The 19,779-nt window shown below is 38.6% G+C and overlaps 1 protein-coding gene across 3 annotated transcripts in view; it reads right to left on the bottom strand.

Annotated features, from left to right (window-relative positions):
* Positions 1–1,273: 1,273 nt before the first annotated feature.
* The window catches only part of HNRNPR (heterogeneous nuclear ribonucleoprotein R), a 34,155-nt gene continuing 15,649 nt past the window's right edge, over positions 1,274–19,779 (bottom strand). For all 3 annotated transcript variants that reach the window (XM_080801999.1, XM_080801998.1, XM_080802000.1), the window contains 6 exons: positions 14,511–14,687; positions 12,785–12,920; positions 9,900–10,105; positions 4,983–5,132; positions 2,794–2,915; positions 1,274–2,655 (listed from right to left, as the gene is read on the bottom strand). In XM_080801999.1, coding sequence (XP_080658125.1) covers positions 2,043–2,655; positions 2,794–2,915; positions 4,983–5,132; positions 9,900–10,105; positions 12,785–12,920; positions 14,511–14,687 — 1,404 coding nt within the window. In that variant the 3' untranslated portion in view covers positions 1,274–2,042. The remainder of the gene's footprint in view (positions 2,656–2,793; positions 2,916–4,982; positions 5,133–9,899; positions 10,106–12,784; positions 12,921–14,510; positions 14,688–19,779) is intronic.

Raw genomic sequence — 19,779 nt, 5'->3', positions numbered from 1 at the left:
TAGATGCTTTCTTCTTCCCAAGAAAAATCAGGATTTAAGTCTAATTTAGACTTATAATAACTACAAATTGTATTTTCAAAGTTTAAAAGCAGCATTTAAAGAATGTTTGGTGTCTTTACTTGCGTACATGGGCATAAGAAAAACTACTGTATCTAAGCTTTACCAAGTAAATACCCATGTTAATTTGGGACAGACTACATAAGTCCTTTATGAGTTTCCAAAAACACAAAAGGAATATTAATAAGGTCTTTTAACTTACTGAGCTACACAGTAAGTGTACTTTTAAAGAGAGGTAAATATAGACTTTCATTGGTAAATACTAATTTTCTTACTTGAAATCAAGAGAGAAGCCATGAAACTCAAAACACGATCCAAGCACGCTCATAAGGAACTAAGTGGCTTACGGTAGGTCCTGAGATCTACTACTGCTGTCATAAAAGACACCAAACAGGAACAAAACACAAAATAAAGGTGTGATCATTTTAATTCCTCCCTAAATGACTTATTTTTACAATTTAAAGCATTTCAGACCCACCTAGGAGTAAAACGGAAGAGAAAATTTTATGGTAATTTGAATGTGATCCGGACATTTCTGCACTGTCAAGTTTGGATTCTTTTGTTCCTCTTACTCTCAAGCAAAACTGTCATTATAATAATTCAGAATTTCTAAAGGAAACGGGGAAATAGATGTTATAACTCGGCCAACAAAAATTTAGCCAGGAGGGTAGTAAAAAAATAAAAGAGATATTAACAGAAAGTCAGAAGTATGACTAGTGGATATTTTTACGCCTCTCTTATAAGGCACGAGTGCTTCTCAAAGCAAATTTACATAGCAATAGGAAATTATATTCCTAAACCAGTAACTGAAGTGGTAGTCACGATTATGTACACTACAATTTAAGTTTAGTCCGCAGTGCAATTGACGCCACAGTACTAGCATTTTTCCTGTTATACATTCACTTATCCAGCAAATAAGGTCTTCAGACAACAAATTATCCTTTAGAGAAAGAATGTGGGTCAAAAATAAATTGCAGTCTGCTTCCCCAACCCCATTTTACTTATTAACGCAGATTATCCAATGCCTGCAAGAATGTTCAAAAGCCTCTGAACCCGTTTTTATAAAAATAAAGGATAAAATTTCAAAATTAGAAGAGACTATGAGAGAACACCAATCAATAAAGTGCGATTTGGAATAAATACTAGAATTTAGACTAATCCTCAGTCTGATAGCCACGATACATATTGGAATAGACAAGAAAATTTGCATGAATTTGATCACTCACATAGGCAGTTATAATTTGAAAACAATATTCCTTGCAAAGGATTACGAATAAAATAATGTTTTAGGACACAATTGAATTTGAAATAGGTAATGTTTTGAATAGATTTTTTAGTTTTATTGAAATCTTACATGAACAAGAAATTGGAAATACAATCACATCAAAGAACAAATTGTCACGGCTTTGACGTTTAAGCCAAACAAATTTTGTAGGGCAGATTTCAAAAAGGTGTGAAGTTATAACAATTTAAAAACACAGTTAACCTACTTCTAGGAATGCAAAACATACAATCATAGGTTATTTTCAATACAAGAAAACTTAAATTTGTTTGCTTTAATTTCTTAAAACTACTAAGACAAAGCACTAGCTTGGATTTTTATTTACAGCATACTCCATACTCCTTTGTAATCTATCCCAAATCCAAAAAAATGAAACTGTCCAAAACCAAAGGTTCTGCAAAATCATGATTTAACAGTGTGCTCAGCTTGTTTTTGAAGCTAAAATGAAGCCTGAAACGATAAAAGCATTGTAACCCCCAGAATAAGGGAACTCTGCAAGCCCAATAATGTCCAAGAGCATTTATGAAAAGAGGAAAAAAAATAAAAAGACTTGAGTATATATACAATAGTGATTTCTTCAGCCCAATACAAATGGCAGCAAACTGCTACTTAAAGATGAAACAGTTAAGCCAATTTTTTTTTGAAGAATGTAGATCTAGAGCCAATCGGATCTTGCCAATATCATTTTCAAGCCCTCACTTGTCTATTTCCACTGTTGCCCATAAGTATCCTGATAAAATTCCTGGTTGTCATTATTGTAACCATAGTTACCAGAATAGTCACCACCTTGCTGAAGCGGCTGCTGAGCGATGGGTTGGGAACCCCAGTTCTGTTGGTTGTTGGTCTGACGGCGCTTGGAATCAGGTTGGTTGTACCCATCTGCCTTTCTCTTGCCTCCTACATTGCCCCCACGATTGCCCCGAGATCCACGGGAACCACGGCCTCTCTGCTGTTGTGCAGGACCCCCTCTGCCACCCCTAGAGCCTCTTGGTGGTCCCAAAGGTGCCCCCCTCTGTGAATAGCCAGCTCTACCTCTTGGAGGTGGTGCTCCCCGCCCCCTTGGTGGTGGTGGAGCACCTCGCCCTCCCCTTCCTCCTCCTCTTCCTCTTACTGCATAGCCATCATCATAGCCGTAGTAGGGATCTTCATAGCCTCCACGATAGTCGTGATAATCATAACCATAGTAATCATCATAGTAATCTTCATAGCCATAGTAATCTGGAGGGTAGCCATATCCACCTCTCCCCCCACCACGACCCCGACCTCTAATTGGAGGTGGCATACGAGGAGGAGGGTGATAGTAATAATCTTCATACCTAGCAATGGAGGGAAGGGAGAAAAGAAAAAAACAAATTAGCTTGCTTCAAGTCTATTCCTGAATTGTTTTATTAAGTTTATCTCTATTACCAATTTATTCTTTGTTCAGAGATGTATTTATTAAAACGTAGACTCACGCAGTGCTTCTGGAAGCCTGTCTAGCAGCTTGGCGCTCTTTCCTTTTCTTGTCTGGTGGCTTGGCTAAGACTATTTCAATTTCTTCCCCTTCTATCTCCTTGCCATTCATTTCATCCATGGCCTACACAAAATTATAAAAATAAATTTATTTTACCTGTAAAAATAGAACTTTAAAACATAATTACATAGACATACCCTGCCATTTAATACAATTAATAAACAATTTACTTCACAACTATTTTAACTAGCAAAAGAATCTAGCCACAAAGCAAAAAATACAAAGTATTTATTTCCCTCAATCTTACCTTCTTATGTGTAAATTGTATTGAAAACAAAACTGATGTCCTACTCTTATATTTAAAAAGCTGGAAGGGCTTCCAGAGCCACCTACCACTGCTCCTTAATTCCAAATAACTAACCCCTCAAGGTTGAGCCGTAACAAAAAAGCAAATCCACATCTGGGAAATGCCATAATTAATACAAACTTTTCAAGACTCGAATTTTAAAATAAAAACATGGCATTCAACATGTAAATCTGAAACTGCTCTTCCATAAAAATCTTAAAGATCTGAAAGACAAATGAGGTTACTGAATGGGGTTATCAGTGAAAATGAACAAAATACTGACCAAAAAATGCCTAGGTTTCCCCCACAACACTTCACCTAGAACAGGCACGGACTAATGAAGCCTTGAGTATTCACCGGGAGAGCAGTAATCGAAAGCATCCTATGCTCTAGTCCTTTATCTGTGTTGTTCCACCTAATAGCCTCTGCCATATATCCAAGTTCAAGTAACTCAGTAACAAAATATCACACCTCCTTGCCACAGCCTTTCTGCTTCCCTACACAATCTTTTCCACTCTGGACAAACGGAACAAAATACTCTATCCATAAAGAACATTCAGAGATTCACAAGCAACTAGACAAAGATTACATCAGTCCTCCTCTAACTGCTAACTGCTCCCCATGACCACACACTTCACCTAAAGCAACTAAGTCCACAGAAGCTTCCCAGTTGCTGACACATTTTGTAATTTCACAGACCTCTCTGGCAACCCCCTCTTACCAGTTTTTATACTTCTTTTCAATTAGAGATGAGTTATTTAATAACAACTGGATGAGAAGCAATACTTAGAAGGTATAAATTAGTTATCCGTGTTTCGTACCATTGGCAATTTCAGAAACCAAGCATTAAATTCTGCACTAAGCTGTGAATTTTATAAGCAATGCTGTCTCACTAATTAGCTTTCATCAAAAAGCAAACCAATAAATTCTAACTAACACAAAGATCCTATAAGGCACACTTTAAAGCAAATATCCTGGGCAGGAAACAGGAACTGCTCAAATCAGAGGGGGCCCCACTCCAACAGACCACGCCGAAGAAGGACCAGGCCCGAGTGAGTCACTGAGGATTCTCAACCTCACCTTCCCAAATAAAAAACTTCTGTTAGTGTTTTGTCTTCTCTCCCCAATTGGGAAAGGTGAGAGGAACAAGAAACCACCAATTTCACATGGAAGATACTGCTGACCCACCACTGGCAGAAAACAGCACAGGTATTCAGGTTTTACCCTCTAGCCACCACACAAAATGCTTTCACACTTTTCATTACTATCATCAAATTGACTATTATATGCAAGAAGTATCTCTAACAACGACTGAAACCAGCAACACAGCTAATACTATTAGAGTTCCGCAAAGACTGAAGAAAGGCAAACCTATGAAGGACTAACCACTCTCTCAGAACACATCTGGTGAATCAGTAGGTCGGTCGTGCTGTGTGAGAAGTCACACACACTGCTCTGGTCTTTCACAAAATAAGGTCCACAAAATAAGGTAAACAAAGCAGTTCCAATACGATTCATTACCTGTTTACCGTTTACAGCAGCTAATTCCTACACCTTATAATATTTCCAGGGCATCATGCTATCAAATATTAGGCTTACAAAAACAATACAGAGATTAAAAATAACTTGCCTGAAGTCACAAACCCAGTTAGTAATAATCAGGCTTTGAAATATGAAATCTTACCTGTTACACTACTACCACTTCACAGATTATTAAAAGTAAGTTCCAGAGTTCGGCAAAAGCTGAAAACCAATTTTATTTCAGTTTTTAAAGTCACTTTATGTCTTTAGCAAGTCTCAACAACAAAATTCAAATATCAAGAAGCAAAATTTCAAATTTCTACCTTAACAGCTGCTCCTCTGTCTTCAAAATGAACAAATGCATAATCTTTCAACTTCTTCACTCGTTCGAGTTTTCCAAATTCAGAAAATGACTTTTCCAATATTTCTTCTGTCACTGTAGTAGCCAAGTTTCTCACAAATAAAACTTTCACCTAATACAACAAATATAAAAAATTGGCATTGGCTACTAATTTTTTGCTGAAGTCTTACGTTAAAGTATTTCTTCCTAACTTCACAGCAGGCTTTCCTTCTCAAAAACATTAAATAATAAAGGTGCATCACAGAAGGTATAAAAATTGCCAAGAAAATTATTCTGTCAGTTACCAATTTATATAGATCATCGGTTCCTTCTCCTGCCCTGTAACTAGCACTGGGGCACCTGGGTGGCTCAGTCGGTTAAGTGCCTGCCTTTGGCTCAGTTCATGATCCCAGGGTGCTGGGATTGAGCCCCACATCGGGCTCTCTGCTCAGTAGGGAGCCTGCTTCTCCCTCTCCCTCTGCTGCCCCCGCCTTGTGCTCACTCTCTCTCTGTGTCAAATAAATAAATAAATAAAATCTTTAAAAATAAATTCTAAAAAAAGAAATAAACTACCTAACACTGTGAACAGAACCTTCAAGGAACCAAGAGATAATTACTAAGTTAATTCACAAATTTAACAGGTCCCTGAATACCAACTGAAACAACATGTTTTGGGGTTTTGCTCCCTGCAGAACTGAGTAATTAAGCTAATTATAAAGTTCATATGAAGAAATAAACAAGAATAGTCAGAAAAAAAAAATTTGGAGACTAGCCCTACCAGATATAACAAACTATAATGCTTAAATCACTGAAACAGTATAGTGTTCACCTGGATAAAACTAAAAGTTGGGGGTGCCTGGCTGGCTCAGTCAGAGGGGCATGTGACTCTTGATCTCAGGGTTGTGAGCTCGAGCCCCATGCTGGGTGTAAAGATTACTTAAAAATAAAATCTTAAAAAAAAAAAAGTTGGATTGATACCTCAGACTACATACCAGGGTAAACTCCAAAGAGATCAAAAATTTTAAAAGAGGTGGAGATGGGGAGAGTCTGAAAAATATTAAAAGAAAATAAAGGTGGGGTGCCTGGATGGCTCAGATGGTTAACCGTCTGCCTTCCACACAGGCCCTGATCCAAGGGTCCTGGGATTGAGCCCCACTCTTCCTCTCCCTCTGCCTGCCACCTCCCCTGCCTGTACGTGCCCACGTGCTCCCTCTCCCTCTGTCAAATAAATAAAATCTTGAAAGAAAGATAGATAAAGGTAATTCCTTTACATAACATTGCTCCAAGGAAGGCTCTATAATTTTCAAGCTATTATAGGGGTGCCTGAGTGGCTCAGTGGGTTAAGCGGCTGCCTTCCGCTCAGGTCATGATCTCAGGGTCCTGGGATCGAGGTCCGTATCGGGCTCTCTGCTCATCGGAGAACCATGCTTCCCCCTCTTTCTCTGTCTGCCTCTCTGCCTACTTGTGATCTCTGTCAAATAAATAAATACAATCTTAAAATAAAATAAAAGCTATTATATAAAGGAGTGGTAGAATTCACTACTAGAAATAAATGGCTTTCACATGGCAAAAATGCCAGAAGTGGAGCCAAAAGACAAATGACTTCTGTCACAAAGAGTTAACCTCTATTTTTTAAGTATCAGAGCTCCAGAAAATAAGAAAAAGCTCAATGGAAAACTGAATAAAAGACATGCAAAATTCATGAATACAACACTGTCCACCTCCATCTCTACCCTCTTTATTTTCACAGTGTTGTCACAGAGGTCAAACTCTACATACAAAGAAACACAAATGGCCCTTTAACATATTAAAAACTTAAACCCATGCCTAGTAAGAGAAGTAAATCATAATGGCTTTGAGATATACCATTTACCAGACTGGCAAAATCCAAAAATATCACACACTATTTTGACAAGGATGAGGAAAGTGGGCCTCTTGTATTTTGCTGGTGGGAGGATAAAACAGTACAGGGGAATATGGCAATATTTTACAATAATACAAAAATATTTTACAATAATTGCAGATGCATGTACTCTGTGGCCCACAATTCTATCTCTGAGAATCTATCCTACAGATATATCTGAACTTTTATCAACTGACAAGATACAAGCTCATTCACTATAATATTGTCACAATGAAAGATTAGAAACTCTGCCCAACCAGCTGAATACAGTATAGTATACCCACACAATGGAATATTATGTAGCCATAAAAAATGAGGACCTGCTCCAAGAGCAGATATGAAGAAACCACCAAGATACATTGTTGGTAAGACATTTTTTTCCTTTTTTACATCTCTGAAATGGGAATCCAACTTACAGTTAATGTGACATGCAAGCACTGTTTCAAAATTTAATTGGCAACATTTAATAACTTCTTAGTGGTACACAAAATAGTGATATACCACCTTAGAGCTAATGAACTAGGATACTGAATAAAGCAAATATAGATCAGTGAATGCAGGTTACCTGTACCCATCATGTAAAAAGTCAAGAAAGTAAGAATTCTTTTATTTGCCTGTTATCTGTCTAAGGAAATACTAAAAGAATAAACTAGAGACTACGAAAACTGGGTGTGTACTGGGAACACACAGTAGATGGAGTAGGCAGAGGTGGGACTTTTTTTTTTTTTAAGATTTTATTTATTTATTTGACAGAGAGATACAGAGAAAGCACAAGTAGACAGAGCAGCAAGCAGAGGGAGAGGGAGAAGCAGGCTCTCCGCTGAGCCGGAAGCCCGATGCAGGGCTGGATCCCAGGACTCTGGGATCATGACCCGAGCTGAAGGCAGCCGCTTAACTGACTGAGCCACCCAGGCATGCCGAGGTGGGACTTCTTTAATCTATACCTTTCTGTGTGATTTTGATTTCTGAACTAAGGAACGCTATTACCTATTCAAAGAAAAAAATTAACACACCCGATGAATAAACTGTTTCCTCAGATAAAGGATATATGAATAAAAATTATTTGGGGGAAGGTATTACTTCAAGGGGGGGGGGGACTCTAACACTGTCCACCTCCATCTCTACCCTCTTTATTTTCACAGTGTTGTCACAGAGGTCAAACTCTACATTATGCAGGCCTCAGTTGGTTTATTTACTTTTTTTTTTTTTTTAACTCAACACAGATCTTTTTTTCTTTTTCGAGATGAAACCAAAACATATGATATAAAAATTACTTGTTGAAAGTTTGTTTAAAACATTCAACAGGAAAAAAGTCCCTTTAAGAAATATAGGCTCTTAGGTTTCGACTAATTATGAAACTGACCCAACTTGGCAAAAAATCTTTAATGAATTAGAACACTGATAATGTTAATAGCAGAAGGGTAGAACACCCACCCTTCACTTTAGAAAACAATAAAGGAATCAGTATTAGTCAATCAAATTTACTCAGTCGGTACTATTCAAGTTTATAGAGGTCTCTTTTTCATTCTGAATGTTATTTATGATCTAGGAAGAGTAGTTCCTAGAATAAAATGTTGAGGTTTTCTAACCCTATAAAGTTTAGGATGCACTTCAATCTAAAAGGTTATTAAGAGGTATGTGAAAAGTGTTGATGAACAAAACACCAGCCAAACTACACTTCAGATTCTCTGTGAATTTTATTCACCTCTTATAATGTGTAATGTATCTATACTGCTATTTTAAACATGTTTTTACAGAAAAAGCAATACAAACTCTACTGTTTCCACAAGGCAGTTCCAAATTGTAAGGGTGCTTAAGAGATTTATCCAACTCCAGTAAAACAGAGGACATCCAAGTTCAATAGGTTTGCCCAAAGTCACAATTAATTGTATTAGAAGAAACAAATGGAATTAAAATCAAGTTAGTAAAAAATAAAAATTAAAAAAAATCGGAGCTATTTAAATTCCTAGTCCCTTTACTTAACACAAATCCATTCAAGGAATACAAGAAAAGGACACTCAGAGCAGCACATCTGAGAGCCCAGAGTCTCTAGTTCATTCTCTGTGGATCTTCTCTAACCCAAAGATGACTTTGCCTATAAAACTTGTTCACACTAGTATAAACTGAGGGCTCTCCTCCAAACTAATTAGAGTGAAGATTACCTGCTCAGAACCTGGAAGAAAAAGCTTTAGAGGAAGACTTCTCAGTCTAGGAGAATTCAACTGCCAATTTATGGTCCTTACAGAGTTGTCTCACCAAGAAGGGAAGAGACACACCAAAATACTCAGAAATTCACTAAGATCAACAGAGACGCAACTCTGATGAGTCCCTTCAATTCCAGCAGTCACCCGAAGGGAAGGCCTAACAATCAAGCCTCATGGCACCATTATTTACCAGGCAGGGATCATGGCAACGGAAGTAAAAGGCTTAGGAGGAAAGTGAGGGTCTGCCACAGAACCTGCCATGCATATTTTGCCACCACCACACAAGAGCAAACACAATAACCCTCTGCCTTTCTTCATGGAGATGACAGTCTTAAGGGAACTTAGTCATTAAATTAAAAAAAAGAAAGATCAGCTATAAATCTAAATAAATAATCAATGGCCATGTAATAAAAGTCTTACTATGGTCAATGAAGACTGCAATTCATAATCTCCAAAAAACACTACTTCTGTCTGTATTCAATAAAACCTGTCTTTTTTTAAACCTCTGTATCCTTCCTAGCTCCTAGCACTGAACAAATTCTCAATGCTGATGGACATACTTAAACCAATTTCACTTCAGTTCCTTTTGCACATTTAATCTCCAGGAAAAGGGATGATTAATAGAAATTTCTAGATACCAAGGCAGACTGTTAAGTTTGGTATTAAAGCAGATCCTAGAATTAAGATCAAGAGCTATAAACTGTATTTATCACATAACTTTTAAAAGTTGAGCTTTATCGGAGTGCAAAATTTAAATAATCATCTCACCCCCATCCCAAGCAACTGCATTTACCTTAGCCATGACTTCTGGATCTGGTTCTTCCACAGGGTCAGCCCATTCAACTGTAACTACATTTCCCCATACTTTTACTTTTCCACTCATCAGCCGGCGTCTGGCTTGTGCTGCTGACTTGTGATCCTCATATTCAAGGAAGCAGAACCCCCGATTCTTCTTTTTGTCATCGGGTTGATGATAGAGAATAACGTCCACCAAACCCTCTGTTAAACCAACAGCCAGATATATAAGCCAAAAGCATCCACCACACATCTAGCGGTTAGGCAGACCTAAATCCATTTGCCGAAGAGCAAAAAATATTGAAGAAGCCTCAAAATGATTCCCTAATTACCTAGTAGACAATTAAATCAGCATTGTTAGATATGGATTGTGAAACAGTACTTTATGTTCCTTTTTAATTTTTTCAGGGTCCTGAGGGTACAGCCATAAACAACAGGTCCAGTTACTATACTCTGATATATAACATGCTACCATGTTTTAGAGTGTTTGATATAACAAGACCTTACAATTTATGAAACCAAGGTATTTAAAAACCAAATTATTAATATAAATTCAAAGGAATTTACATTCAACCAAGTAATCATGACCAAAAATCATCCTTGGCTCTAACTTAAAAGTTACTGCTTTTACCAAGAATGAAAATGATTGCTGGGGCACCTGTGTGGCTCTGTTAAGCGTCTGCCTTCAGCTCAGGCCGTGGTCCTGAGGTCCTGGGATCATGCCCCACGTCGAGCTCCCTGCTCAGCGGGGAGTCTGCTTCTCTCTCTCACTCTTCCTCTGCCCCTCACCCCCAGCTCATGCTGAATCTCTCATGCTCTCTCTCAAACAAATAAATAAAATCTTTAAAAAAAAAAAAAAGAAAAAAGAAAATGATTGCTAAATATTGGTGTCCCTCCGGTCTTAGTCCTGTGTTCTCATCTTTCCACATATGTTGTTTCTAGGTAGTATCAGCCAGTCTGTACTTTTAGAAGCTATCTATATCCTTAAGAATGCTTACATTTTATTTCTAACCCAGACTTAAAAACATTTCAAATTTAGCATGTCCAAAATCACAGTTACCACTCCCCGAATGTGTCTTCTCTACTTCCCTATCTAATAAATAGGACCATATCCTGGTTCTCAAGCCAGAAATTGAAGACTCTTTCTTGATTTTCTTCCTTTACTCCCCTACTCAATTCAGAGCCCATCTACTTCTTTGCACCTTCACAGCTATTACCCCGTCCAATCTTCTATCCAAACTACTGTGATAGCCTCAACCAATTGATTAACTTCTACTCTTAAGCCCCTCTAAACCATTACCCATATGGCAGTAGAGACAAGATTCCGTAAACATGAAACAGATGTTACTCCCTGCTTGAGATCTTTAAATACCTTCTCATTCTACAAAAATTAAATCTAAACTTCTTATAAGGTCCACAAAAGCTTTGCCTACTTCATCTAATTCTACCCTTAATTCTACAGTAATTTTAACAACACTGGCCTTCTCTCAGTTCCTATAATACACCAAGTTCTTTCTTGCCTCAGAGACTTGGCATGTGTTGCTCTGCTGGAATGCACAGCCCTCTGTTCTTTGTCTGCTACATCCTCCTCATTCTTCAGGTCTTGGCTGAAATGTCATGTTATCAGAAAAGCCTTCCATAAACATCAAAACGGGGATAATAGCTATTCTCTAGCTAAATATCTCTTATTTTGCTCTTCTCAGTGCTTACCACAATGTGTAAATATTTCTTTAGTTTTTTGTGTTACTCCTTTCCCAGAATGTAAGCTCTACAAGGGCAGAAAACAGATCTTATTCACCACTGTATCCCAGCGCATAGCACAATGCCACCGCTTTAGCAGGCACTGGACAAACACCTGCTGAAGGAATGAATACACGGATAAGAAGCCAGAAAGGAGCCGACAGGTAATAACGTGATGACGACAAAGAACTGCGCCATCTGGAGCATGTGACCAACACAAGTGTGATGGAGAGTGGCAGTGGTTACAAAGCAGAACGCTAGAAAATCAAGATTTTGGAGTGGGCAGAATTTCTGGCAGCAAGAGCCAGAACATGATCAGGATGTGGGGGGAGCGGAAGTAGAGAACTGGAGATGAGGCGGTCATGAAACTAGGAGGCTAGGGGCCTGGATGGTCATCCGTGTACATGTTAAAGGTACTACAAATAAGTCAATTTAGGGCAGAAGAGAAAGACTCTGAGCCAAAAGCAAGTTTCAATTAATGAAAGACTGAATCGAGACGAGCGACGGATGACAGCATCAAGGGAGGAGAAAGGACGGTTTATCTGGAGGACAAAAAAACATGGCTTTTATGAGGGGAAGTAATGGTCTAAATCAGTGTTTTTTAAACCACAGCTAGACTGAGTTTATCTTTACCCATGTTTAAAACAAATGAAATGGAACAGGAAAGATAACACTAAATCATGTAAAATAGGTCGAAGTACAAGTTTTGTTGAACTTTGTTTCAGTTATAAATGTATACAGGCCTGCGATGTAAAATGTACTTCTCAATCAATTCTATGGATTTAGAATCGGAAATTCTGAAAAAATCTGATCTAGACAAGGCAACAGGGAGGAGGAGGAGGAGAACTTCCAGCCTCTTGGCCCTAAAGCACACTGAGTGTTGGGAAGCCTTCGCTGAAGGGCTACCAGGCAAAGACTCTGGCAAAAGCTAAGGAGCAGTGAAGGCACAGAAGTAAGGGGACATTCCAAGAAATTAAGGATATAAGGGAACATGCTTAGACCAAACCACTGTAAAGTAGAAAGGAGGCAATCTAGACATTGAAGATTTGCATTTTTAGATGAATATGCGCTTCTCTTTCTTCATACTTATAAACAGCACCACAGATTTCCCAAAACTAACTTCTAAATACATTTTTGTTTTACCTGTGACTTTACTGAATTCTTCCAGAATGTTTTCCTTAGTCTTATTCTTCGGAATTGATCCAACAAAAAGCCTGTTGTTTGCCACAGAAATGCACACTCCAAGGTGTTTACCGGGGCGAATCTCATAGCTGTCACACTGCAAGGAAGAAAAGAACCAGATACCCCACAACCACCCCAAACTCAGGACAAGCGTCTCGCTCCAAAAAATTCAACAATATAAGGTCAAACACTTCCTGCTTCACAAACTCACCAAATTCCCTCACGCTTACCATTACAAAAATGTGTATTTTAAAACTTGTTACAGTCTCTCATCTTAGTTTGGTTTTGTTAATTTTCACTGCTCTTCTGGATATAAAGGACTGAGTTATTCACTATTTCTTAAAATACCTTACGTCAAATTTCAATGTTATCTATCTGAAAAATTTTCCAGAGAATTTCAGAAAAAGTACCCAAGACTGATCATTCAGGATCCTTGGAGATAAAATTAGATACAGACAAGCCAAAAGCAAAACAATAGTTAACAACTAAGTATAATCAATAAAAAGAAATTCAGAAGAATTTCACATTCTACACAAAACACAGTATTCTAAATCTAAACATGAAAAGTTTTAAACTGCACAGCAAACACAATACCTTCAAAATTATATGAAATTATAGGAAATTTTAAAAGGCTTTATTTAAATCACTATGGAGACAGTTTCTTTGATAAACTTTAGCTTCTTAGACTTTAACATTACTTACCCATTAGCCTACTAAAAGATTCATGATTATTAAAAAATAAAAATCATCTCTATGTTGCCAAAAATGAGGAAATGAAGCTTTGAAATTTTCTCAATAAAAACAAGTTGGAAGGAAAAGTTCTTAATAAAAACTAAAATCTGGGTCAAGCTAGAATGGAACTAATTTAGAAGCGATTAATAGAACAAAAAGCCCTGGTGAAAGAGGTACCCATTCCAGAAGGCCTGAAACTAGACTAAGTGAGGCTTTTAAATGTCTGGAAAGAGTATGCAGAAACAATGACACGGTTATTTTAAGTTCCTGAGATGGGTGTACCAACACAGGTAAGAAGATATTTCTCATTTGCAGAACTGTTATAACTACTACTACTACAGCAGTACTATTGATTACTACGTACAAAGGGTAAAAGAAAATTACTAGATTACAGAAGATGGGCTACAAAATAGTAAAAAAGGAGAAAGACTGAAGACAGCGAAGACTGGAGGGTCTGAAAACAAAATACAGAGAAGAACAGGCATATACTCGGACAATAAATTGTATGATTAGGTTGTGACAAAAATAAAAGTCTCAATCATTTCCTGAATTGTGTCAAAAGTCACTGTCACCCAGTTATGTCCCCCAGAATCCATCCCAGCCTTCATTACACTTTTAAGAATCTTGTCCTGAAGTTTAACAGTAACAATTCACATCTTTTTTTGCTTAAAATCCAAAGAGAGAACTGCAGAAGCCAAATATTCAAATGAAACTTTAGATACTAACCAATCTAATAAGTAACAGAATTACGGGAGACTTTCTCGAACACATTATTTCTTGGGTATTTTCAGTCTTTTTACTTTTATCATCAGAAAAAAATAGAGCAAAGGTCACATATCAACTTTATCAACATCTAACCATGCAGATCAAAAACCAAAGAAAACGAAACAATGTGCGAACATTTTTAATTGAGGCGGTCCGATCCGCTGCCAGACAGTGGGTGTTCATCACATACCAGCTTAACGGCCTCCTGTGCAGCCTCCTTCCCGCAGAAGGTGATAAACGCATACCCTCTGTTCTGACCAGACAGTGGATCCATCATAAGACGCAGATCCCAAATGGGACCAGCCTTTTCAAAAAGGGGTACCAACTCATCCTCATATAAATCTCTTGGTATTTTACCTACAAAGACCTGGGGAGGAAAAAAACACCTTTATATTAGAATCCCAGTATAAGCATTTTAGAGCCACAAAGCCCAACAACTCTTCTCCTAAGGGGCTAGGGGCACAAAGATGGTTAAAGAGGAATGAGGACAATTTGAATCATTAGAGGAGTTAACCCTAATGTTTACTATAATGACCAATGGTCATTAACACAGAATAATATTCTGTACTGAAAAACAAAAATGATTAGTAGGAGTATGCAAAATACCTCTAAATTGTTTATTTTTATAGTTTCTCTTTTTCTCACAAAAACACAGAATAAAGGATATATGTATGTATCTTTGGGAAATACGATATCTGCATTTTTGTAAAAACAGTAATTGAATAAATACTGAAGTGGTCTTTCTCAAGTTTTCTCAACTCTCAGTGCCTAGGTGGCACGGTCAGTGACCGTCCGCCTCTTGACTTCCCCTCAGGTCATGATCTCAGGGTCGTGAGACTGAGCCCTGTGATGGGCTCCGTGCTCAGCGTGGAGCCTGCTTAAGTTTCTCTTGCCCTCGGCCCTTCCACCCCTCATGCGCTCTCTCTCTTTCTCAAACATATAAATCCTAAGGGGGCGCCTGGGTGGCTCAGTGGGTTAAGTCTCTGCCTTCAACTCAGGTCATGATCCCAGTGTCCTGGGATCAAGCCCCGCATTGGGCTCCCTGCTTGTCAGGAACACTGCTTCTCCCTCTCCCACTGCTTGTGTTCCCTCTCTCGCTATGTCTCTGTCAAATAAATAAAATCTTTAAAAATATATATACATATATATAAATCTTAAAATAACTACTACAAAAATTATGTAATAAGGATTAAATTATGATAAATATGCTAAACAATCAAAAACCTTCTCAATGTTTAATACTAGACCACAATTTCTTCAAGCTTCTACCACATAGGCAACAATAAAAAGACAATCTTGTACATTAAAACATTTGCAATCCACCTGCTGTCCTTATTTAGATGTATTTATTTATTTGAGAGAGAGAGGAGGAGAGAATTTCAAGCAGATTCCCCACTGAGTAGGGAGCCAGACACAGGGTTCGATCTCATGACCCTCAGAGATCATTACCTGAGCCAAAACCCAAGAATCAGACACTTAACTGACCGAGCCAACAAGACACCTTCGCATGCAGCCTTAAAGAGTAAGTCAGTGTCCGCACTTGAGATGAAAATAAGATTTTATTGGTCAGAGAGAGAGCACAACCTGGGGGAGCAGCAGGCAGAGGGAGAAGCAGGCTCCCTGCTGAGCAAGGATCCCAGAATCCTGGGATCATGACCTAAGCCAAAGGCAAACGCTTAACCTACTGAGCCACCCAGGTGTCCCTAGAGATGAGTTTTCTAGTGAAACTCATCTACATCAACATTTCATATTCTGAAAAATGACTTGAATAAGGAAAGAGCAATCCCAAAGATACCCAAATTATTACTGGATATTAAGTTTCTGAAGTTAAGCTCTATAACTGTGCTAAGACAATCCTTTTCAAAATAATTAGATTTACCTTCACCGCTGTCTGGTAAAACTTCTTTTGAATCCCTAGCATACTTCTCTCACGCAACAGCTATTCAATTCTTCTGTCTCCTTAAAGTCTCCAACCCTCATTCACTAAGTCATCCAAGGAGGGCATGTGGGAAGGTCAGGGGTTTTCTCATATTCCTTCCTAAAAACTTCCTCAGAACCTATTTCTACTTCTTCATACCTCAGAAAAAGATTTATTTCCTTTCCAAGGTTCACTTCCTAACCATAACAAAGCCCATTTCTTCACACCACCTTCTCCTGGAAATAACTGCAAACTTTTATTTGACTCTCCTATTTTGCTAAGTACATCCTTCCAAACATGCCAAATCTTCCATAACAAAACAATATGCAAACAAGGAATATTTACCCATTTATCTTTCCTTTCACTTTCTAATGCTTTGAACACACGGCCATGTCTATTTTATTTCCCTCATGCAGTTATTCAACCCGTCTACCATATACTTAGCACTGTGCAGCTACGAAGCATAAGACATCTAAGGCATCATCTGTGCCACATCCCTACAGAACCCTATTTCTAACAAAAACTCACTCTGGAGAGCCCTTGGCATCTATGCTCTCTCTTGAACTACAACACTGACTTCTTCCTCTAACACTAAGCTGCAATGCCCAAATGGAATCCACTAATGGATTTCAAACAACTAAATTCAAGGGTTTTTTTTCTCACTCTCATCTTGCCTTCTTGGTAAGCAGTAACACTGGTGATGCTGCCTCCTAAAAATTCTCTTCGCTTCAATTTTTAGACTCCTCCACTAGCCTGGTCTTTTTACCTTAAATTTTTTTCTCTGTCCTTTCCACGGTGATTCTTCTATTCACCTAATAACAGTCTGCATGTTCCCAAAGTTATGGCTCTATCTCATCTTCCCTGTATTTCCTTCACTTCCAAAGATCATATCCATTCCCCAGTCTGTATCTGTACAATCATCTCTCACATCTACATCCTAAGACCTAATTTTATACTTCCAACTGCATTTGGAAGCATATCCTATTGGTTGTCCTAATTTTACCTCAAATCATCAATAAACAGCAATGTATTTTCTTGTTTTTTGAATATAGATGTATCTATAGGTATGAATGACTGGATGTGAATAGTACGAATAGTGATTTATCAATGCGTGAGAAAATGGTTCTAATTTTATTCTTTTCCTCTCATTATATTTTCTAAATATTCTGCCATAGATATAATTTTTTTTAAGATTTTATTTTATTTATTTGACAGACAGAGATCACAAATAGGCAGAGAGGCAGGCAGAGAGAAGAAGGGAAGCAGGCTCCCCACCGAGCAGAGAGCCCGACTCGGGGCTCGATTCCAGGACCCTGGGATCATGACCCAAGCCGAAGGCAGAGGCCTTAACCCACTGAGCCACCCAGGTGCCCCAAGATTTGTAACAAATGTTTCTTTTTTCCAAAAATCAAAATGAGTAAAACCCACCCTTGTCAACCACTTCCTTTGATTTTCCTCATTTTTCTTGAGTAACATAATTTCTGCTGCTCCCTCCAGCCCCTAAGATGACCAAGGAAATAATACTTTCAATAAACAAAAATCTCAGCTATTTTGAATCCCTTCCGTTCCTATCCATACCCAACTAAACTTCTACGTATCAGTCTGAAGTTGTTTCAATAAATAATACCTAGCCTACAGAACAACTGACTTCCAACCTACTCATAGAGCTTCTCCAAACTTTTCATGAGACAGGGAATTCAATATACCTTCAACTCATATTCCATGTATTTTTCTAAGTTCTAGAGATACAGTGAATAGCACAAACAAGGCCTAAGCATTCACGAGGTTTATACACTATTGATAGAGACAAAGGTTAAAATATATATATATGAGGGGCACCTGGGTGGCTCAGTGGGTTAAAGCCTCTGCCTTCGGCTCAGGTCGTGATCCCAGGGTCCTGGGATCGAGCCCTGCATCAGGCTTTCTGCTCAGCGGGGAGCCTGCTTCTGCCTACCTCTCTGCCTACTTGTTCTCTCTCTCTCTCTCTCTCTCTCTCTGTCAAAATAAATAAATAAAATCTTTAAAAATATATATATATGATTTCAAGAGGTATTAAAGGCTAAGAAAAATAAAAGCAAGGAAAGGGAATAAATGAGGAAGAGGCTGTATTTTAATTGGAAGAGTCTCCCTAAAGAGGTAAATCTGAACTGAGACCTAAGGTAGAAAATTAAGTAAAAATCTGAGGGGGAAAAAAAATCTGAGGAAAGAGCAATCCAAGGTAAAGAACACTACAAAAAGATGGGAGCACACTTAACATATCTGATGAACAGCAAACATGACAGCGACTGGAAGAAAAGTTGGGAAAGAGAGAACAGGGGCCAGATTAAGTTAAACCATGTTAGGAGTTTGCATTTTATTCCAGTTGTGTTGGGAAGACAGCAGAGAGTTTTGAGCAGACAAGTGACTAGGTATGACATGTTCCAAGGGACTGGCAGCCAGGCAGCAGATGAACTGTATGGAGAAACAGGCTGCCCAGTCAGGTTCACAAGGCAATCCAGGCAAGGGATGATGGCAGCATGGAGTAATAGGTTGATAGCTCAAAGGTAGGGAGAATGTGAGAAATAGTTAAGTTTTAAGTTATACTGGGTTCATGGGGTGCCTGGGTAGCTCAGTGGTTAAAGCCTCTGCCCTCGGCTCACGTCATGTCCCAGGGTCGTGGGATCGAGCCCCACATCGGGCTCTCTGCTCAGCAGGGAGCCTGCCTCCCTTCCTCTCTCTCTGCCTGCCTCTTTGCCTACTTGTGACCTCTGTCAAATACATAAATAAAATCTTTAAAAAAAAAGTTATACTGGGTTCAGATCTACATTTTAGTTACTTTGAGCAAGGTTCTTAATCAGCGAGTCTCAGTATCTTCATCTGGAAACAACATCATCCAGAGGGTTCAATTTCTGTGTGAGCAGAGAGCCCAAATCTTGTTCCTCATTTTATTCCCAGCTTGAACACAGTGCCTGGAACATACTGGCTGCTCATCTTTTTTTTTTTTTTTTAAAGGTTTTTATTTATTTATTTGACAGACAGAGATCACAAGAAGGCAGAGAGACAGGCAGAGAGAGAGGAGGAAGCAGGCTCCCTGCTGAGCAGAGAGCCTGATGCAGGGCTTGATCCCACGACCCTGAGATCATGACCTCAGCCGAAGGCAGAGGCTTTAACCCACTGAGCCATCCAGGTGCTCATCTTTGATGAATGTTCAAATGAACACCTACCTCATGCTATCAACTTATACACTAGGTCCCACACCTTCTCTTCCACTCAAGGACAACAATTTGACCATCAGCACACTAGTGATTATAATTTGTCACTTAAAAAAGTTTTTTTTCAGGGGCCCCTGGATGGCTCTGTCAGTTGGGCATCAGACTTAAAATTTAAATGAAAAAAGTATGTATCCTGACTACAACACACCTTCCAGTTACTGTCCCATTTCTCTGCTACCCTTTTCAGCAAAATTGCTCAAAAGAGCTGTAGGTACTTGCTATCTCAAATCCCTTGCCTCCCACTCTCTTTAATCCTCTCCAAATAGGGCTTTCACCACTGTTCTTGTCAA

Source organism: Martes martes (genome assembly GCF_963455335.1).
Source record: "Martes martes genome assembly, chromosome: 4".
NCBI lineage: Eukaryota > Metazoa > Chordata > Mammalia > Carnivora > Mustelidae > Martes > Martes martes.
This window is presented reverse-complemented; position numbering and strand designations above follow the sequence as displayed.